At 34.2% G+C, this 22,695-nt stretch overlaps 4 protein-coding genes across 5 annotated transcripts; 3 read left to right on the forward strand and 1 right to left on the reverse strand.

Annotated features, from left to right (window-relative positions):
- Window positions 1–2,034: 2,034 nt before the first annotated feature.
- Window positions 2,035–4,933, reverse strand: LOC107944810 (protein LEO1 homolog). The gene is made up of 5 exons (XM_016878635.2): window positions 4,581–4,933; window positions 3,258–3,592; window positions 2,817–2,955; window positions 2,521–2,706; window positions 2,035–2,396 (listed from the first exon to the last, which is right to left on the reverse strand). Exons 1-5 carry the CDS (start codon window positions 4,692–4,694, stop codon window positions 2,349–2,351), a joined length of 822 nt encoding a protein of 273 aa, XP_016734124.1. The 5' UTR covers window positions 4,695–4,933; the 3' UTR covers window positions 2,035–2,348.
- A 161-nt stretch (window positions 4,934–5,094) lies between these two features.
- LOC107939192 (UDP-glycosyltransferase 79B6) lies at window positions 5,095–14,649 on the forward strand. Of its 2 annotated transcripts, XM_041086898.1 has the most exons (5): window positions 5,095–6,690; window positions 10,584–10,774; window positions 10,871–11,237; window positions 13,493–13,567; window positions 14,418–14,649. In XM_041086898.1, exon 1 carries the CDS (start codon window positions 5,273–5,275, stop codon window positions 6,641–6,643), a length of 1,371 nt encoding a protein of 456 aa, XP_040942832.1. In that variant the 5' UTR covers window positions 5,095–5,272; the 3' UTR covers window positions 6,644–6,690; window positions 10,584–10,774; window positions 10,871–11,237; window positions 13,493–13,567; window positions 14,418–14,649. The 2 variants fall into 2 exon arrangements, with proteins under 2 accessions (XP_040942832.1, XP_016727971.2); XM_016872482.2 differs by lacking the exons at window positions 10,584–10,774; window positions 10,871–11,237.
- Window positions 8,797–9,696, forward strand: LOC107939185 (UDP-glycosyltransferase 79B2). Its single transcript, XM_041086319.1, has 2 exons — window positions 8,797–9,090; window positions 9,163–9,696. Exons 1-2 carry the CDS (start codon window positions 8,797–8,799, stop codon window positions 9,694–9,696), a joined length of 828 nt encoding a protein of 275 aa, XP_040942253.1.
- Window positions 14,650–15,450: 801 nt separating the features above from the next.
- LOC107939177 (UDP-glycosyltransferase 79B6) lies at window positions 15,451–16,815 on the forward strand. The gene has a single exon (XM_016872459.2). The coding sequence runs from the start codon at window positions 15,451–15,453 to the stop codon at window positions 16,813–16,815; it is 1,365 nt and encodes a 454-aa protein (XP_016727948.2).
- The last annotated feature ends 5,880 nt before the right edge of the window (window positions 16,816–22,695 follow it).

Below are 22,695 nucleotides of genomic sequence, written 5' to 3' on the forward strand. Positions count from 1 at the left end.
AATAACCTGAAAGGGGGAAGGAGATCAATAAAATGAAAGTTACTTTAATGCCCACAAACTATTCTGTCTGTATTGATAAACGTGTTGAACATAAATGGCGTAGGTAGTCCCAGTGTGGACGTTAGGTCAGTCATTTTAGGGTGGGTTTGAATGAACAATTGGATGCGGTGCGGTGCGTTTAGCTTACTTTTTGTCTCATGTTATAGTGTCGCTACAGTATCTAATCTCACCACCACCGCTATTTTTATACTAACCGCTGGTAAACGTACCGCCCATTCAAACACAACCTTAGTCTCGAATAACCTTTGTTCATCCAAACCAAAGCATATTTTAGTCATTTTAGTTATTTTTTTGCTATACTTTTTTATTATTAATAAATTAAATTATTTTTCGTAATTTTATTAAATAATTTAAGATTAATATTTGGGGTGCGTTTGGTTCGCTGTATTGGATTAGAGGTGTATTGGATTAGAGGTGTATTGGGATTAGAGGTGTATTGGATTAGAGGTGTAATAGCTAATTCACTGTTTGGTTGAATGTAATGGAATAGAGGCGTAATAGTAATCTTGTGTTTGGTTGAATGGAATAGAGGTGTAATAGCATAATGGAAAAAACTAAAATGACTAGAATACCCTTAGCATAAAATTGTTTTGGTAAATGATTATTGTTATTGTTATTTAAATTTTAATAAGATTATTATTATCAGTAATAAATATTTTAATCATATTTAAACATAATTATAATTAAATATATTATAATTAAAATATATAATTTAATAAAATTCTTAATAATCAATATTCTTATATGAATTTACTCAAATCATAATATATGATACTATAAAATATAAATTAACATAATTATTAAATATATTATAATTAAAATATATAATTTAATAAAATTCTTAATAATCAATATTCTTATATGAATTTACTCAAATCATAATATATGATACTATAAAATATAAATTAACATAATTATTATTAAATATATTATAATTAAAATATATAATTTAATAAAATTCTTAATAATTAATATTCTTATATGAATTTACTCAAATCATAATATATTATACTATAAAAGATAACTTTAAATAATTAAAATTAAATATATTTTAATTAAAATATATGATTTAATAAAATTTAAAATAATTATAACTAATAAATTATCTTATATGAATTTGTATAATTTAATAATATATAATTTCATAAAATTCTTGATAATAAATTTTCTTATATGAATTTATACAATTTAAAATAATTAATATTAAATTTAATTTAATAATGATATATAATTTCATAAAATTACTCAAATCAAAATATAACTTGAGAATTATATTCTGGATAAACATAATTAACTTATATTAAGAAAAGGTTAGATGAAATAATCTTATATACAATCAATGTATCAAATATAAATTTTATAAAAATAATTGAGAGACAAACAAATTAAAAATGAGAGCAACTAGGTTTTATGTATATATATATATATGTACGTAGTCCATGTTAGGGGCTAGAGAATTAAGAGGCAAAGAGCTATATTGGTTTTGGAATGAAAAAATTGGTACAAACTGCAATAAAAGCTGAAATTAGGGGAAGAAAAAGTTAAAGTCCACAATGTAGGTAAAGGAATTGATTAATACAACAAACATAGATGTTTGTGGGAACCCATGGTTTATTTTTCAGCATCTGCTTATAATTTTGTGTCATTAAATTTATGATAAAAATTTCTTTTAATTCTTTTTTCATCAATTAATTTGGGGGTACCATTCTAGGCCAATGCCCACATGTCTACATTTATTGCTATTATTTTGCTCTTTCATCATTTGTGGTTCTCTTGGTTACTTCCCCATCTTTTTAGGTACCATGAATATACCATTCCTTCATGCAAATTTTTATTTGAGCTTAGAGTTAGCACAATTTATTTTAATAATGTTTAAATTTGAACGAGATCTTTGAAAGTATCAAAATCGTTAAATAAAGATCATAATTAATATTAATACAAGAATTGGTACTTGACATTCAGATCACTCTCGAGTAGCCATGAGGAACATCCATTTTTTGTGTTAAGTTTTATCGTAGTTTATGACAGAAAAAAACAAGAGATAAACAACAGAAAATGAAGTAAATAATATATATGTGACCTTGAAGCTTTTGTTGATCCATTTCACATCTCAGAAGCATTGGTCAGAGAAAAAAAAAAGGAGCAAAAGAATTGAAGATATTACATACTTCACAAAACCACATCAACTAGGAGGAAATAGTCACCTTCCCATGTCGAAGAAAAAGGTGCGATTGATCATGTTGTGCCTCTTGTACAGATATGTCCAGAACTTCATTGCCAATTAACAACTATAAACTACCATCTGACCATCTCACAAAGCGAGCATTGCTTTCATACTACATACAACAAGAGGAAATATAAGAAACCCTGCTTGGTTAAGAAATTAAGGGATTGATAACAGACCATAAAATTAATTCTGACAACGAAATAAAAACAACAAATTAAGGGAAGAAAATAAACCTTGGTTGGATGAGCTGGAGCAGGGCGAAATGGAACCTCCAGCTCCAACGGGGGTCCAACTGGCTTCTCTTTTTGTTTCACCTCAACATGTTCGTCATCTGACTCATAACGAGCATCTTCATCATGCACCATATCTTCAAGTCTTGGACTCTTCCCATAGCTCCCTTCCTCTTCCATAGGAGATCTCTAAGGGACAAAAGAATTTACATCATCATTCTAACATGACCACAGGCATACTGGAACTTATATAAAGGCAAAAAAGAAGAACCATATTGCGTTTGACACATGATACTCACAATTTCCTCTTGCTCCATATCATGTCGAACTGCATATTCTGCTTCTTCTTCTTCTTCGTCAGAAGCACCAAATACATCACGAATTTCAGCAGCTGAATGTGAAAGGTGAGTTGGATCCTTCTCCTCCTCTGGTGACTTACTGCCATTAAGCCAATTTGGTAGAACAGTAAATGCAGATCATTAGAGACAATAGTACATCCAAGGAATCATTATCATATAAGGTTTTGCATGAATTTTTTCTGTTTCAGTTTTGGCAAAAAAAGAAACATACTATTTACATTTTAGAAAACATGTAATACAATGTCAAAGTACCAAGTACTGCACACCTAATAGGCAAACAACATATAGGAGAGTAACAATAAAAAATGAACAAATAAAGACAAAAGGAGACACAGGCAAGAACGCACAGCATGAGACTGAGTAAGGGAGAGAGCAAATTACCTCAAGCTTCTAGTTTGATCAACCTCTTCATCTTCGTTATCAGGATAATGGTTTTCCTCAGACCTTTCTGACCCACTCTCAATTACTTCCCTTCTCCGGCTAGTCACTACCCTCTGACCATAGTCTTCTTTTTCATCACTATCTGTCTCTTTTGCCTCACTTTCTTCCCTTTGATCCCCAATATCCACTTCTTGGGAGCTTTGTACTCTTTCACCCTCACTTTCTCCAGGATCAAGTTCTAAATCTCGTAGGTCACCATCACTCTCCACTTCTGCCTCACCATGTCCCTCCACTTCAACTTCACCCTCAGGCTCCATTACACCCTCAGCTTCATCCTATATGCAAAATCATTAAACAGGTTAACTTCAAGCAATTATACTTCTAATCACGCACAAAAAACATAGAGAACTCCATAATAGCAGAAAATATCTAAGCAAACTAGGATCAAATACCCTAAGGCTATTTTAGGTCTTTCCAGACCCCAATAAAAGGAGAAACTCACAGCCGGTGAGAACACCAATTTATTCCTTTCTAGACTTGAATTTTTTTGTATATAATTTAAACTCAGAGAGTAACTCTCAATAACAGCAAACATCTTGGTAACAGATCAACCATTCTGAAACTTGCATTTCTTTTTCATCCAAGAATAGGGGAGGAATAAAACATGTGAAAAATATCAAATTATGACATTCTAAACTATAATTTAGTTAGAACAAAATCCCCCTCTAAGGTTCTTGTACTGAGCGTACTTGGCCCATAATAAGATGATTTCAGAATCGCATTTGTATTCGAAATACAAATTCCATAATCAAGAGGCACAAGTTGAAAGAAGAAAAAGATCAAATGTGCAGCTATACACAATTTCCGAAACATTAATTGGCAATTTAAATGAACCTAAATCAACAATACAACAATGATCAACTTATTCAAGCCTAAGCTCGGCATTATCCAGAAAAAATCAATCTAAAAAAGATTGCATGAACAATAGGGTAAACAATACAACAATACAACTATACACAATTTCCGAAACATTAATTGGCAATTTAAATGAACCTAAATCAACAATACAACAATGATCAACTTATTCAAGCCTAAGCTCGGCATTATCCAGAAAAAATCAATCTAAAAAAGATTGCATGAACAATAGGGTAAACCCATCCTCTAAATTAAAAATAGTCATCGAACCAAATCAATCACTTACTAGCGAAACCCAAATTAAAAAAAAACAATTACTGTCTAATTAACATTAGAAAAAATAAATAATTGACAAAAACCACGACAGAAAAAATAAAACCTAACGATTAAAGAAAGTAAAAGAATTACATAAGCGTAATTAGGATGGGGATTTGATTCATGTTCGGAATCGATCTCTTCCTCTTCCTCCGACTGATCGCCGAAGAGGTTTTGCATCATCTCGTGTCGCTTCTCCTCTCCCATCGCTCTTCTTTTCTCCTTATCTCTCGCCCTTCGATTGAATGAATTCCTTGGCTCTTTCACGCTCGAACAGCAGAGTGAAACAAATCTGGAGGGGATTAACTTGCCAACAACGAATTCGGCAGAGGCTAGAAGGAACAGAAGAGAAACGGGGAAGCAGATGGGAGGGTATAACAGGGATGGTAAACCTATGCGGAGCCTAATCTGAGCAAATGGGGTGTATTAGAAATCGGTGGACACCGATTAAGTTAGTCGCGTATTACAGCCGTAATAGAAAAACCACGAACCAAACAATGGCATAGAAGCGTCTTAAGTAGGCCCCACCGATTAGGGGTGTATTGGCTATGCCAATACACCCAACCAAACATGCCGTTGATGTATTAATCAATAAAAATTTTGAATTTAAATTATTTATCATTTAAATATCCTGAAAGGGGTAGGAATTGATTGGCCAACAACTATTTTGTCTGTATTGATAAACATGTTAGAAAATAAATGGCGTAGGTAGTCTCAGTGTGGACTTTTAGGTCAGTTATTTTCGTGTCAGATCACCTTTGTTCATCCAAACCAAAGCAAAAAAGATGAGCAAATCAGGCTGCTCAAAGCTTCACATCGCCATGTTTCCCTGGGTTGCATATGGTCATTTCATCCCCTTCCTTCATCTCTCAAATAAGTTGGCTCATAAAGGCCATAAAATTTCCTTCATTTTGCCTAAAGGAGTGCAACCAAAGCTGGAAAACATGAACCAATACCCCAACTTGATTCAATTCGTTCCTCTAGTTATACCCCATGTCGATGGCCTCCCTCCAGGTGCTGAAACTACATCTGTTATTCCTCTGAACCAACAAAAATACCTTGCTTTTGCTGTAGATCAAACCAGGGACCAAGTTGAAGGCATCCTAGGGGCTTTAAAACCAGATATGGTTTTTTATGATTTCTGGTTTTGGATCCCAGACTTGGCTCGCCAACTTGGGATCCACTCCATATGCTATGTAGTGGTTTCCTCGATGATCATGTCGTTAGGATCAAACATCAGGACGATAACCAAAGAAACGACTGTAGAAGAAGTGGCGAAATTGCCTCCTGATTACCCTTCTTCCACTGTGAAATTCAAAGCTGAAGAGGCTGCTGCATTGTTGTTTGAGGCTAACGATTTCGGGAGTGGACTGTCGTTTGGGGAACGCACAAGGACTGCTGTGAGTGGAAGTGATGCCATTGCCTTCAGGACTTGCCGTGAAACCGAGGGACCATTTTGCGACTATTTTGCTCGAGGAATTGGGAAGTCTGTTTTGTTGACAGGGCCTTGCTTGCCAGAAACGAATACCCAACAGCTTGATGAGAAATGGGTTAGTTGGTTGAGCCAGTTCGAGCCAGGGTCTGTTGTGTTTTGCTCATTTGGAAGCCAGAGTGTGTTGCAGAAGGATGAGTTCCAGGAGTTGGTGCTTGGGTTTGAGCTATGTGGGCTACCATTTTTGGTAGCTTTAAAGCCACCCCAAGGATTCTCGACTGTTGAAGAAGCACTGCCGGAGGGGTTTCAAGATAGGGTTGGAGGAAGAGGGTTGGTGTATGGAGGTTGGGTTCCACAAGAGCAGCTATTGCACCACCCTAACATCGGGTGTTTCGTTAACCACTGTGGGTATGGAACGATGTGGGAGTTTTTGCTTAGTGACTGCCAAATCGTGTTGATTCCTGAAATAGGGGATCAAATTTTGAACACCAGATTAATGGTGAAAGAACTCAAGATTGGAGTTGAAGTGGAGAGAGGTAAAAACAGGGAGGTTTCAAAGGAGTCATTGAGTGAAGCCATCAAGTTTGTGATGGACAAGGACAATGAAACAGCTAATATGATGAAGAGAAACCATGCTAACCTGAAGCAGATACTATCTAACAGGGATCTTCAAGAAGGATATATCAACAATTTCATCCAAGCTCTGCAAGATCTTGTCAAATAGAGTGGCAAAATCCCAGCAATTGGTTAGAAAATGAAAGTGAATCATAGGTATGATTATTGTTTTATCACATTCTTATTTTCTAATTGTCCATGCTTTTATTAATTTCAAATAAAGCAATGTTTATTAAATTACAATTTTAATATATAAATAAAATTCAAATAAACTTTAATTGAAAGTTCCAATGAAATGAAATTTTGAAATTGAAATAAAATTCAAATAAAATATCAATTTAAAGCAATATTTATTAAATTACAATTTAAATATATGAATAAAAATTTATAATAAATATAATTTAAATAAAGAAAGCAATATTTATTAAATTACAATTTAAATATATAAATAAAAATTCAAATAAAATTTATTTAAAAATTACATTGAATTGAAATGAAATTCAAATAAAATATCAATTTAAAGCAATATTTATTAAATTATAATTTAAATATATAAATAAAAATTTAATTCAACAATTACATGACAAATGAAGTTATAATTAAAAAAGAAAAAAAAGTGAAATGAAATTAAAATTGAAATCAAATTCAAATGAAAAAAATTCGAAATGCCAAAACATGACAGGCCACACTTGTGACAGCCTTGTCAAAACAGGCCACCCAATGGCTGGCACCAACGGCCCAATGTGCCAGATCAGCCTGTCAATGGTCAAAAAATTAAATTTTGTCATGCCTATGAGGCCTAATATGTGTCAAATCGGCCAGTAGACTAGACCTGCTCTGACATGCCCCGGGGCAGGGGCCAAAATTTTATTTTCTTTTTTTCCCCTTTTTACCCCTACTCAACCACTATGGTCCCCCACTTTAAATGTCCCAGCACCATCGCCGATAACTATCGTTCACCGATCACCGTCACTGATCACAATCGTTCATGGTTGATCACTGTCATCGATCAACATCTATTACTGCTGATCAAGGCTGATCACCGATCACTGCTGTTGATCACTACTGATCACTCTATGAGTCCTAATCCTAATTCTCTTTTAAATGACGACAGACATTGCTAAAAATATGAATAAGGTAAATTTTATACCAAATGACCCATTTACTTTGAATAATTATGATAACTTGTTTTTTAAACAAGAAATATAACATTTTATATTTATTATAAATGCAGGATCAGTATCGAATTGTGAGACTCCGATTGCATGATCTTGAATATTTTCGAAAAATGCTTTTTGAAAAATTAATTATTGGCAAACAAACGGACCCTAAGTGCCTCTACTTATATGATTTTAGTCATCACATACGGTTGAACAACACAACCATATCTCATAAAAGAGCGGCACTTGTTTCAATATAAGCTTGGTATATATATATACAAGTGTGTGTGAGAGATATAGATGATCCTTAATCTTGCTATACTTTTTTATTATTAATAAATTAAATTATTTTTCGTAATTTTATTAAATAATTTAAGATTATATTTGATGTATTAATAATAATAAAAATTTGAATTTAAATTATTTATCATTTAAATATCCTGAAAGGGAGAGGAATTGATTGACACGAAAGCTTTTCTTGAAATTTATTTTATGGCCGACAACTATTGTCTGTATTGATAAACATGTTAGAAAATAAATGGCGTAGGTAGTTTCAGTGTGGACTGTGGACTTTCAGGTCAGTTATTTTCGTGTCAGATAACCTTTGTCATCCAAACCAAAGCAAAAAAGATGAGCAAATCAGGCTGCTCAAAGCTTCACATCGCCATGTTTCGCTGGGTTGCATATGGTCATTTCATTCCCTACCTTCATCTCTCAAATAAGTTGGCTCATAAAGGCCATAAAATTTCCTTCATTTTGCCTGAAGGAGTGCAACCAAAGCTGGAAAACATGAACCAATACCCCAACTTGATTCAATTCGTTCCTCTAGTTATACCCCATGTCGATGGCCTCCCTCCAGGTGCTGAAACTACATCTGTTGTCCCTCTGAACCAACAAAAATACCTTGCTTTTGCTGTAGATCAAACCAGGGACCAAGTTGAAGGCATCCTAGGGGCTTTAAAACCAGATATGGTTTTTTATGATTTCTGGTTTTGGATCCCAGACTTGGCTCGCCAACTTGGGATCCACCCCATATGCTATGTAGTGGTTTCCTCGATGATCATGTCGATTGGGCCAAGCACCAAGACTCTTAACCAAAGAAATGACTGTAGAAGAGGTGACGAAATTGCCTCCTGATTACCCTTCTTCCATTGTGAAATTCAAAGCTGAAGAGGCTGCTGTATTGTTGTTTGGGGCTGAGGATTTCGGGAGTGAACTGTCGTTTGGGGAACGGATAAGGACTGCTGTGAGTGGAAGTGATGCCATTGCCTTCAGGACTTGCCGTCAAACCGAGGGACCATTTTGCGACTATGTTGCTCGAGGATATGGGAAGCCTGTTTTGTTATCAGGGCCTTGCTTCCTTGAAACAAAGACCCAACAGCTTGATGAGAAATGGGTTAGTTGGTTAAGCCAGTTCGAGCCAGGTTCTGTTGTGTTTTGCTCAATTGGAAGCCAGAGTGTGTTATAGAAGGACGAGTTCCAGGAGTTGGTGCTTGGGTTTGAGCTATGTGGGCTACCATTTTTGGTAGCTTTAAAGCCACCCCAAGGATTCTCGACTGTTGAAGAAGCTCTGCCGGAGGGGTTTCAAGATAGGGTTGGAGGAAGAGGGTTGGTGTATGGAGGTTGGGTTCCACAAGAGCAGCTACTGCACCACCCTAACATTGGGTGTTTCGTTAACCACTGTGGGTATGGAACGATGTGGGAGTTTTTGCTTAGTGACTGCCAAATCGTGTTGATTCCTGAAATTGGGGATCAAATTTTGAACACCAGATTAATGGTGGAAGAACAAAAGATTGGAGTTGAAGTGGAGAGAGGTAAAAACAGGGAGGTTTCAAAGGAGTCATTGAGTGAAGCCATCAAGTTTGTGATGGACAAGGACAATGAAACAGCTAATATGATGAAGAGAAACCATGCTAAGCTGAAGCAAATACTATCTAACAGGGATCTTCAAGAAGGATATATCAACAATTTCATCCAAGCTCTGCAAGATCTTGTCAAATAGAGTGGCAAAATCCAAGCAATTGGTTAGAAAATGAAAGTGAATCATAGGTATGATTATTGTTTTATCACATTCTTATTTTCTAATTGTCCATGCTTTTATTAATTTCAAATAAAGCAATGTTTATTAAATTACAATTTTAATATATAAATAAAAATTCAAATAAACTTTAATTGAAAGTTCCAATGAAATGAAAATTTGAAATTGAAATAAAATTCAAATAAAATATCAATTTAAAGCAATATTTATTAAATTACAATTTAAATATATGAATAAAAATTTATAATAAATATAATTTAAATAAAGAAAGCAATATTTATTAAATTACAATTTAAATATATATATAAATTCAAATAAAATTTAATTAAAATTTACATTGAATTGAAATGAAATTCAAATAAAATATCAATTTAAAGCAATATTTATTAAATTATAATTTAAATATATAAATAAAAATTCAATTCAACAGTTACATGACAAATGAAGTTATAATTAAAAAAGAAAAAAAAAAGTGAAATCAAATTCAAATTGAAATCAAATTCAAATGAAAAAAAAAATTCAAAATGACAATACATGACAGGCCGGCACTTGTGACAGCCTTGTCAAAACAGGCCACCCAATGGCTGGCACCAGCGGCCCAATGTGCTAGATCAGCCTGTCAATGGCCAATTTCAAAAAATTAAATTTTGTCAGGCCTATGAGGCCTAATCTGTGTCAAATCGGCCACTCAATTGCTGGCATCAGTAGACTAGACCTGCTCTAACATGCCCCGGGGCAGGGGCCAAAATTTTATTTTCTTTTTCTTTTTTTCCCTTTTTACCCCTACTCAACCCCTATGGTCCCCCACTTTAAATGTCATGCTTCAACCTAAAATTCGAGCACCATCGCAGATAACTATCGTTCACCATCGATAGTCATTCATGGTTGATCACTGTCTTCAATCAACATCTATTACTGCTGATCAAGGCTAATCACCGATCACCGCCGTCGATCACTGTCGATCACCACTGATCACTCCATGAGTCCTAATCCTAATTCTCTTTTAAATGACGACAACCGCATTGCTAAGAATATGAATAAGGTAAATTTTATACCAAATGACCCATTTACTTTGAATAACTATGATAACTTGTTTTTAAACGAGAAATATAACATTGTATATTTATTATAAATGCAGGATCAGTACCGAATTGTGAGACCCCGATTGCATGATCCTGAATATTTTTTCGATTTGAAGGTTTTGCCATATTTGAACGCCGCGAGTTTTAGGGCAGCCGTGTACATTCAGATAGCCGATCTACAGGCCAATTTAATATTGGCCTTAGTTGAAATATGACGCCCAAAGGCACACATGTTTCACCTCCCATGTGGGGAGGTCACCATTACACTGCAAGATGTAGCAGTCTAGCTGGGGATGTCTATTAACAACGAAGTAGTGACGGGGCTTAGAAAATTGCTCGTTCCGTGGGGCACTTGCGAATGGTTACTTAGAAGAATGCCCCCAACGATGAGGAATGAAGATTGACCAGTCTTAAATTTACCTAGTAAGAACAAACTTCCAAAATCTACCTAGCAGTCTAACGCAAATGGACATTATCTACGCTGCAAGAGCGTTTATTCTGCAACTTATAGGTGGAGTACTGATGTCGGACGTGAGTCAAAATAAAGTCCACATCATGTACCTCCTCTTACTAGATGACCTTGAGCAAGCAGAGATATTTAGTTGGGGCTCTGCAGTATTGGCATGCTTATACAGCGAGCTTTGTCGAGCAACAAAACCGTCTACCAAAACCATGGGTGTAACACCCCTAACCCGTATCCGTCGTCGGAATAGGGTTACAGAGCATTACCAAAGTTTTCAAATCTTACGAACACATATTTATAAACATTTCATATCATATCATTAAACATATTAAAAATAAGCCAAATCATTCATATTGTCCCTTACACGAGCCCTCGAGGCCTTAAATACATATTAGAAACAAGTTGGGACTAAATCAGAAACTCAGAGAATTTTTCAAAAAAAATTAAAAATTTTCAACACTGCAGGGGTCACACGGCCAAGAGACACGCCCATGTCTTAGGCCGTATGGGCATTCGAAGTATGGACACACGATCATGTCCCAGCCTGTGTCCATACTCGTGTAACTCACTGACTTGGGTCACACGGCCAAGCCACCAGGCCGTGTACCTTTCGAAATAACCCCACACGTCCGTATGCCAAGCTGTGTGCTAGGCCGTGTAACAACTTGACTTGCAACCCTTTGAAAGCTACAAGGTACACATGGCCGTGTCACCTAACCGTGTGTCACACACGGCTGTGACACGCTCATGTGTGGACGAAAATAGGCCATTTTACAAGCCATTTTTGTAATGACCCAAAATTCATGGTCATCAAAAAAGTATGATATCGGGCCTCCGTCTTAGTAAATTGAGTCATAAATAATTATTAGAAGCAATTATGAGTTTAGTGGAGTGCTTAATTAGGTATTAATTAGGTGAATTTAGCCTAATTTAAAGTAATAAGGAAAAAAAAGATCAAATTGAATAAAGAATGAAAGCCTAATTATAGATTAAAAGAAAGTAAAAAGGGCTAAAATGGGAATTAAGCCATTTATATGAAATGAGGCGGCATATATGCATTAAAATCTAAGATTTTATTTAAGTTATACATAAATATTATATATATTATTATAATTATTAACCATATTATGGTTTTATATTATTATTATTATTATTATTATTAATAAATAAAGTAAATGGTAGACAATTGTATGGTAATAAAATATACATGTGTAAAAATTATATTTGTACATTTGTAAACTAAACACCCAAATTACTTATAATTTAAGTATGAAGATATTTTATAATTATTAATTGAATTAATTATATTATAAGATTTTTATATAATAAATAAATTAAAGACATGACAAGTGTATGATGATGATAAGGTACAAATGTAATAATATTTATGTGTACAATAGTAATAAATGTAAATGATATTAAAATAGATATTTACTAATTATTATTATTAAGTTAAAGATATTTATTAAATTAAATAATTAAACTATGAGACTTTTATTTGATAAACAAATTAAATAATGACAATTGTAATAAAATCATTGGTACAAATGTAGAAATATAGGTGTGACCAAATGTAAAATAAGTATTGTTATTAAAATAGATATTTATTATAATCATTATATTATGTTAATAAAATAAATAAAATATAAAAAGAAACAAAAACAAAGAATAGAAACAGAATTGAGACGAGAAGCAGCGGAGAAAAGTGAAAGAAAAAGGGTAAGAAAAATAAAAGAGAAAATTAGGGATTTGAAACTTGAAACTTTAATTGGTAAGTTTAATCAAGTCCTTTTTTTATAAATTTGATGTTCTTGGAATCCAAGAGACGAAATATTCTTGGATTTAAGTTGAAATTTTGAAAGTTAATAGATTTTTTAGTAGGGTTTATGTTGAATAAATGATGAAATTGAGGGTTTATTTGATAGAAATTTTGATTGGAATTGAATAAAGGATTGAATTGTAAACTAAGCCATAAGTTTTGAGTTTTAGGGATTAAATTGAAATAAATTCGAAATTGGGAAAATATGCTCAAATTTTAATAGTTAAATTTTAGTTTGGATGAAATTTGAATAAAAATAGAGTGTGAGTTGAATTAGGAAAGTAAGTGAATTTAGTTAGGATCAAATTGAGAATAAGGAAGAAATTTAATAGAAATTCAATTATTTATCATAATTAGTGTTGTAATTAATAGTGTAAATTATTATTATTTTCGTAGCTAGCAAAGAACCAGAAGCATCGGCACGGAAGGGAAAAGAGAAGATTATCGAGGAGTAAACCCGAGAAAATCATGGTTTGTATTACTATAATTCAAATCACTTTTTATTAAATGTTTTATATAAATTTTATATTTAATAAATGAGTATAAGGTAAGTATTAATATTTGAGTTGAATGGGAATTGATTGGATGGTGAATGTGTATGTATAATTGAATTGTATATTGATTTGAATGTGAAATTGAATATTGACTTGAAAAAAAAATGGAAAGGTGAATTTTGAATTGAATTGTGATTAAAAGTGAAAAAGTGGAATTGAATTGAAATGTGAATTTGGAGACCCTATTAACTAGTCGGGCTGAGTCAGACATAGTTGGTATGCTATAGGATTGGAAGAGTTCAGGGATACTTCGACCTTAAGTCGATGAGACACTGGGTGTTATTATATTTCTTTGGATAGATTCGATGAGGTACTGGGTACCAACTTTATTCGGCTTTGCTGATGAGACACTGGGTGTTAACTATTGCTTCGAACTATCCGATGAGGCACTGGGTACCATGCCCATACTAGAGTGTTTGATTGGATCCGTGTATCTGCCAAAGTTCGAGTTTTGTTAATAGGGTAAATAATGAAATGATAAACTGAATGAGTTGATCAATCGAGCTATTGAGATGAAATGAAAAGTTGAATGGTGAATTGAAATCTGATATGAGATTGAGAAATGAATCTGAAGTTCGAAATGTGTCCAATTTCCAAATTGTGGATATATGATATTAATTGATGAATTATTAATGTTGAAACATGAAATTTGAGTTTAAATTTGTATGTATGATTTTATACATTACATGCTTATTAATATTATAATTTGAATTATGGTAATACCACTGAGTATGAAATACTCAGCGTACAGTTATTTCCGTGCGCAGGTCATTAGAGTTTAAGGTCCAGTTCAGCATCCAGAAAGATCCCAACTCCATCAAGAAAACTTTGGTGATGTATTTCTTCCTTTTGTTTAAGTGGCATGTACTAGGTGATTGTACACGAGTCATATATATATAAATATATATATGCTAAATGATCTTGGTTGTAAGTAAATGGTTATAATCTTTAGAATGATAAATAATGTAGCGTTTTAAAATATAAAATTATTGATTGAAATATTGGTGTTGGGTTTTTTTTGTTTTAAGTTTTTAGGGGGTATTATGTAAAAATAAGCAGAAATATTGTCGAAATTTTTAAAAAAATGAAGCCAATTAGTATAAATTTATATGAATTTATGATTCTTTTATATATATTAGTGATATATTAAGAATTATTTGTGAATTGTTCGAGATGTCCAATAATGCCTCGTAATCCTGTTCCGGCGATGGTTTAGGGTTAGAAAATATTACAATTTTTCTCACCCATCAAGGCATATACCTACAACAAAAAATGCAAATATATACAAGCCATAACAATGCACCAAAATCATGCATATTCTAGCGTCATACTCATTTAGCTTCGTACATATGCAAATTTGTAAAAAAAGTACAAAAACTCGTAGCTATAATTTACGAAATAACTTCGTAGACATGTACAAGTTAGGACTGAATTTTTTTTTCCTTTTAAAGAAATCAGAACTGAATTATTATTTAATAATAATCTTTTAAAAAAGATGATTATAATATATCTACGGGGTAAGTAGAAAACAAGAATATTTGATTATTCGTTGATTAGAAGTTATACATACTCCGTTTAATAATTACAATAGGAAAAACAGAGTTGGCATGCGTAATTGCCTTCGTGTCAGCGTCTCTAATTTCTTAGAGGTAATGATTACAAAATATAATAAAATATTTTCAGTATGGACAAACATGATGAAGAAAAAAAGGCGTTTGTTGTGCAATTGTTAATGGTAGGCGTTATAATTAGATCGGTTTTTTGTCTCTCAGATCACATTGTGCAAGCAAAAAAAGAAAGATGAGCAAATCAGGCCACTCAAAGCTTCACATCGCCATGTTTCCATGGGTTGCCTATGGTCATTTCATCCCCTTCCTTCATCTCTCTAATAAGCTGGCTCATAAAGGCCACCAAATTTCCTTCTTTGTGCCCAAAGGAGTTCAACCAAAGCTTGAAAACCTGAACCAATACCCCAACTTGATTCGGTTCTTTCCTCTACATATACCCCATGTCGATGGCCTCCCTCCAGGTGCTGAAACTACATCTGTTGTTCCTATGAACCAGCAAAAATACCTTGCTTTTGCTGTAGACCAAACCAGGGACCAAGTTGAAGGAATCTTAAAGGTTATAAAACCTGAAATGGTTTTTTATGATTTCTGGTTTTGGATCCCAGACTTGGCTCGCCAGCTTGGGATCCTCCCCATATTCTATGTAGTGGTTTCCTCAATGTCGATGGGGTTAAACACCAAGGCACTAACCAAAGAAATGACTGTAGAAGAGGTGATGGAATTGCCTCCTGGTTACCCTCTTTCCACAGTGAAACTCAAACCTGAAGAGGCTGCTGCAATGTTGTTTGAGGCTGAGGATTTCGGAAGTGGACTGTCGTTTCGGGAACGGATAAGGACTGCTGTGAAAGGAAGTGATGCCATTGCCTTCAGGACTTGCAGTGAAATCGAGGAACCATTTTGTGACTTTGTCGCTGAAGGATTTGGGAAGCCTGTTTTGTTGTCAGGGCCTTGTTTGCCTGAAACGAATACCCAACAGCTTGATGAGGAATGGGTTAGTTGGTTGAGCCAGTTCCAGCCAGGGTCTGTTGTGTTTTGCTCATTTGGAAGCCAGAGTGTGTTGCAGAAGGATGAGTTCCAGGAGTTGGTGCTTGGGTTTGAGCTATGTGGGCTACCATTTTTGGTAGCTTTAAAGCCACCCCAAGGATTCTCGACTGTTGAAGAAGCACTGCCGGAGGGGTTTCAAGATAGGGTTGGAGGAAGAGGGTTGGTGTATGGAGGTTGGGTTCCACAAGAGCAGCTATTGCACCACCCTAACATCGGGTGTTTCGTTAACCACTGTGGGTATGGAACAATGTGGGAGTTTTTGCTTAGTGACTGCCAAATCGTGTTGATACCTGAAATTGGGGATCAAATTTTGAACACTAGATTAATGGTGAATGAACTCAAGATTGGAGTTGAAGTGGAGAGAGGTAAAAACAGGGAGGTTTCAAAGGAATCATTGAGTGAAGCCATCAAGTTTGTGATGGACAAGGACAATGAAACAGCTAATATGATGAAGAGAAACCATGCTAAGCTGAAGCAAATACTATCTAATGGGGATCTTCAAGAAGGATATATCAACAATTTCATCAAAGCTCTACAAGATCTTGTCAAATAGAGAGTCCAAGTTGCAAAACAAGAAGAATATATCCATTTCATTATTTGGAATGAATTGAAGAGTAGTCCTTGCAGGTTAGATCTCAAAAGGATTTGGTCAAGGTTCTTTCACCATGTTAAACGGCATCTAATGATGCTGCTCATTTTCTAGCCAAAAATGGACTGAATAGTAATACTGCCACTATGTGGGTGGAAGATTACCCACCCTTTCTTCATCTTTATGTCATCACTGATGCTATGAAAATGTTCAATTTCAACAACAATAGCAAAAAAGTCATCCAATAGGCTAATGTAATTTGGAATGAATGTTGTTCCTAATCTACACTTAAAAATGTCATCATTTATTTATCTTTCTTTTTCGCGTTAAGCGTTAAACAAGTTCAATTCAGTCTCAATTAACCTCTCAAACAATAAAAGCATATCAATTGCACTCTTTGATTAATGGTTTCCGCTGTTGATAGTTAATGTGTTGATGTGGCTATTCCTGACAGCTGAATAGACTATTATGATGCTAACATGACAAGTCCACATCAACAAAAATAATTTTTTTTAAAATACAATATTTAAATATAAATTCAAAATGAATGGAAGTCTCGTATTTATTTGTTAGATTAATTCTGAATGTAGTTTTTTTAAATTATAAAAAAGTTTAAAAAATAAAAACATTATAAAAATTGTAAAAATGAGAAATAAAATTTTAAAAAATAAAAATAATTTAAAAAATTAAATTCAAAATATATCTAGACAAACAGACATCCACGTTCAATTGAATTTTGATAACAGTTTGTCCATATTTATTCTAGATATATATTTTTTTAATTTTTGAAAAATTAAAATTATGGGATAAATATCAAATCTATACATGAACTTTGCTCTAATGTGTAATTTGATAGATGAACTTTAATTTGATATAATCATACACATGAAAACTTGAATTGTGGTTCATATATGTACATGAAGTTTTGATTTTGATTCAGTTGTACATTTAAAAAAAAGGAATACATATATTTATTTTTGTATTGGATTAATATAATGGTTTGTGTATGCAATATATAAACATAAAATTGTACTAATTCGATAATTTTGTTAGTGATTTAAGAAATTGAATCGAATAAAAATATCTTGTATAAAATCGCATAAAGTCAATATTCATACATTGCATTACATATTAAATTCATGTATAATTTTGATATTTATTCCTGTTGATTTTTACTTTTGTCACGGGAGATAAATATAATTTTTAATAAGATTTTGAAGTTCTTCTTGTTGGTTTTATTATTATTTAATTTGTTTATTGTAATTTTAGGGTTTGCTATACATTCAAGGTCATTTTATTTATCTGCTGTTAATTTTAATACAAGATATAAGAATGCAATGTCAAGCAACACATATTATTATGATTAAACATGTGCGTAATGTTTTTTTTTTAAATGAGATATAAGAAAAAAATAAATTTGTGTAGCACATACGTATACATTTTTTTGAATGTTGTTTTATCATTTATATAAATTTGTGTAGTAGATATATATAAAGGGCAATTTACCAGAAAAAGCCTTTTTTTTAAAAATTTATCGAAATGGGCCGATTTTTTGATTATTTACCGGAATGGTCTATTTTCCGGGAAATCGCGCCCACGTCAGCGCGACGTCAGGGTACATGGCAGGAGGTCGCGTCCATGTCAATACGACCTGCTGACGTGGGAGGAAATCGCGCCCTTGAGGGCAAATTCTGTTCTTAAATTCTGAATGCATAAATTCTGTTCTTAAAGGAACGCACCATCTACCGATAACATCGGTTGTGCGAGAGACATATTTTCGTTTGGCGGTGCTATTTCCAAAGCGAGCAGCAACTTATGCTGGCCAGATACAGGGTGGCCATGTATGGTGCAGTAAGGTAGTTTAAGAAATTAATAAGGCGAAGGCCAGGGCAAACATCATGCACACAGTGTGTCACGATCGAGACAATTTATGGTTTCACGTGACGGAGTTTGACAAACCGCACCAAGGTGTTGTTGGTGGGCAGTATCGTGTACACTTACGAAACAGGACTTGTGACTGTGGGAAGTTTGATGCACTTCGTTATCCATGTGCTCATGTTATTGCAGCTTGCCAGAAACTTCGTCTCGATCCAATGAGTTATGTGGACGAAGTGTACAAACTAGAAAACATGTACAACATTTGGAGATATGTTTTCCCACCGGTCCCAGATGAACGTAAGTGGCCGCCCGTATCTCTTGCTCCTTTTAAGCTGTTACCAGATAGAGAATTGCGTCGAAAACCAAAGGGTCGACCTTGCTCCACTAGAATACGGAACAATATGGATATCCGAGAAACATCCAGTCCGCAGAAGTTGTGCGGATGGTGTAGGAACCCAGGCTATACAAGTCGATCATGCCCTAATCGCAATAGCTGAATGTAATTTTAGAAAAAAAATATATTTTCTTCAATTATTAATTGATAATTGTATAAATTGTTAGTAAAATTATCAAATTAGTTTAATTTCTTAATTGCTAGTACCAGTCAAAACATTTTACCAGATCTAACATTATGTAAAATTATGTAAAATTATTAAGCCAAAAAATTTTTCTTAATGGTTAGTAAAATTTATCAAATAATCTCAAATTATTAAGTCCAAAAATTGTGTTAATGGTTATTAAAGTGTTCAAAATATGTAAAATTATTAAGCCAAAAAAATATGTAAAATTATTAAGCCAAAAAAATTTAGGTTAGTTTAGGGTTTTTAATTAATTTAGGTTAGATTAGGGTTTCTAGTTAATTTAGGTTAGGTTTAGGGTTTTTAATTAATTTAGGTTAGATTAGGGTTTTTAGTTAATTTAGGTTAGGTTTAGGGTTTTTAATTAATTTAGGTTAGATTAGGGTTTTTAATTAATTTAGGTTAGGTTTAGGGTTTTTAGTTAATTTAGGTTAGATTAGGGTTTTTAATTAATTTAGGTTAGATTAGGGTTTTTAGTTAATTTAGGTTAGGTTTAGGGTTTTTAATTAATTTAGGTTAGATTAGAGTTTTTAGTTAATTTAGGTTAGATTTAGGGTTTCTAGTTAATTTAGGTAAGGTTTAAGGTTTTTAGTTAATTTAGGTTAGATTAGGGTTTTTAATTAATTTAGGTTAGGTTTAAGGTTTTTAGCTAATTTAGGTTAGATTAGGGTTTTTAGTTAATTTAGGTTAGGTTTAGGGTTTTTAGTTAATTTAGGTTAGATTAGGGTTTTTAATTAATTTAGGTTAGGTTTAGGGTTTTTAATTAATTTAGATTAGGTTTAGTGTTTTTAATTAATTTAGGTTAGGGTTAGGTTAGGGTTTTCAATTAAATTAGGGTTTTTATTTTATTATATCAAATAATATCAAAATTTTCTTAAAAAATTTCTATCCGTATTACATCAAATAAACTTCTATTTTATTATATCAAATGATAAATTTAAATACGGCAATCAATGTCTATGACCGGGGGATTCGGTTCCACATGGCGGCCGTCGACGGTTGCGCGCTGGATTCCTCCTTCCTCTAGCTTTCGGCGACGGTTGTTCTTCCTCCGGTGGTGATTGCGGTTCTTCCTCCAGTGGTGGTTGTGGTTCTTCCGGTTCGGCATCTAGTTGTCGGACTTGGGACGATGATCCACCTTCAAAGAATAGTGTATGTGGAGGTGTTTGCATCATGAATGGCGACGGTGTTTGAAAGCTATACGTTGCTGGCGATTGGTAAAAAGGAGAGCTCCCAGAAGGCATAGCCGATCCCTCCTGCGCCGCTGGCCTAGATATCGACAGTCCGCTCGGCATAACAGGAAATGGAGCTGAACCAGGCATTTGGTTCCAACCTGCCATAGTATTCGGAAAAGGATACATGTAAGGGTTAGGGTACATATAAGAGCTAGGAAACATACTTGGCATCATAGGGAAAGGCGGTTGCATGGGTATCATCTATTGAATTGCTGCGTCAGGTGACTGCATCGGTGCTCTCGTTAGGGCCGGTGATTGCATGCCCGCTGATGATGCGCCGGGTGACTGTCTGGGCCTCGTTGAGGGGCTGCTTTCGAAGTCTTCTCGTCTTGGATTTAGAGGCCCGCGCCTTTCCCTTCCGAGACGTAATTGCCGTTGCCTCTCCTCTGTCATAAGTAAATACGGCTTGCCATGGATCCTAAACCATGGCATGTATTCTGGAACACGCGCTAACTCCGGAACGATGATTTCTTCCCGAGTAGGTAGATATTCATGCCGATTTTCCCACATTTCCATGTACTCGGACCAGTATCTAGGCCAATCCGTACCTAATAGCCGAAGGTCGATTTTGTGGTGCTCGCCAAACTCCTCAGGGTCCACAGGAATCGGTTGTCTACATCCAAACTGTCGTAGCACTTTGTCTGTCTGGTGGGGCTCTACGGTTGCATAGTTGATCAACACCACTTTCATGTACCAAGCGTTTGGATTTTGTAAAAACTCTTCCGGGATTACTGCCCGAATTGTCGGATCCTCGTATGGTGTCCATTGAAACTATATGAACATGATAGAAATATTAGTTATATACATAATACTAAATACTAAATACTAAATATCAATCGACTAACGAATGTATGGAAATATCTATTTGCAATAATACTTACTTCTGCTTTCGACCGTTGGTCCAATAGAAGCCGTATATCTTCAAGTTCAGACGGTAATCCACGAAAACTTGCCGGATGGTTCCACCTAATTAAATAAATTTTTAGCATACTTTTATTCTTACAAAATCTACATAATAATTCAAAAATGTAATATAAAATTTACCTCGTTACAAGTGGGAATGTATATGGGTGGTTCACTCGAGGACGAAGAAATGGAAAGCGAAATCGTGCCCATGATTGCAGTAGTGACAGGCAACCTCCGATGTTTTCTCTCCTCGGTCGCGTCGCCCCACACATTTCCCGATATAATTTGCCAAGACGGCAGACCCCCAACTAAATTCACCGGCTCCTCTAAAATCAACGAGTTTTAGCAGCCACCTTAGATGTACACGGCTCAGTGGCGTGTCCGGCATCAGATAACCTCCAATTATTTGAAGAATGTATGATCGAGCATATCGAATTCTTTGGATTTCGGTTGAATTTACATTTGGCTCGGGGAAGGTGGCACGTAACCAGCCCATCTCGACCTTACCTCCATTCATTTTTTCCGGAATAGCGCCCAAAAGCTCGTAGCACACCGCCTCCCAATTGCTAGATTGGGCAGACCCGGTGACTGGGTGCCCGTCCACCAGCAATGTAATGGCCCAAATTTAAAGTTATCGGAATAGTGGTTTCGTAACCACAAATCTGATTTAAAGATAAATTTATTTTAATATTTTTGTATGAATATTGATATGATAGGAAAATCGTATGAAAATATCGATAGAAAAATTTTACCGATTTAATGGTTAGTTAGAAAAGAAATTATTGAAGAAATTGGGTAAAAATAAGGTATCGAGACTTCGATCTCGTAAAACCAAGTCAAAAATATTTTTATAAATATTTATGAAGTGTTAGTAATATGGTATTAAAATTTCGTTAGAAAATTTTAATGTTTGGGTAGTCAATTAAGTGAAAAGGACTAAATTGAAAAAGGTGTAAAAGTTACTAGAAGGATTAAATAGCTCAATTGTTAAATGAAGAGGGACATAAATTGAAAATAACCCCAAAGGAGATATTTTGGGCGGCATACGCTGAGAAAATCAGGAGAATTGAAGAATTAAAGGTAAAATTGGAATATTGCAAAATTTGCTTTAAAAGTTAGGACTAAAGTGGAATTATCGAGATTCCTCTTTATTTTTCTGCATTCCCATCAGCCAAAAACGTCCTAAGGGCTTCTGCAAGCTGGTTTTTCATAATTTTTGCACCAAGTGAGTTAATCCTTGCCTTTTT

The sequence above is a fragment of the Gossypium hirsutum genome, chromosome D01 (assembly GCF_007990345.1).
Source record: "Gossypium hirsutum isolate 1008001.06 chromosome D01, Gossypium_hirsutum_v2.1, whole genome shotgun sequence".
Taxonomy (NCBI): Eukaryota; Viridiplantae; Streptophyta; class Magnoliopsida; order Malvales; family Malvaceae; genus Gossypium; species Gossypium hirsutum.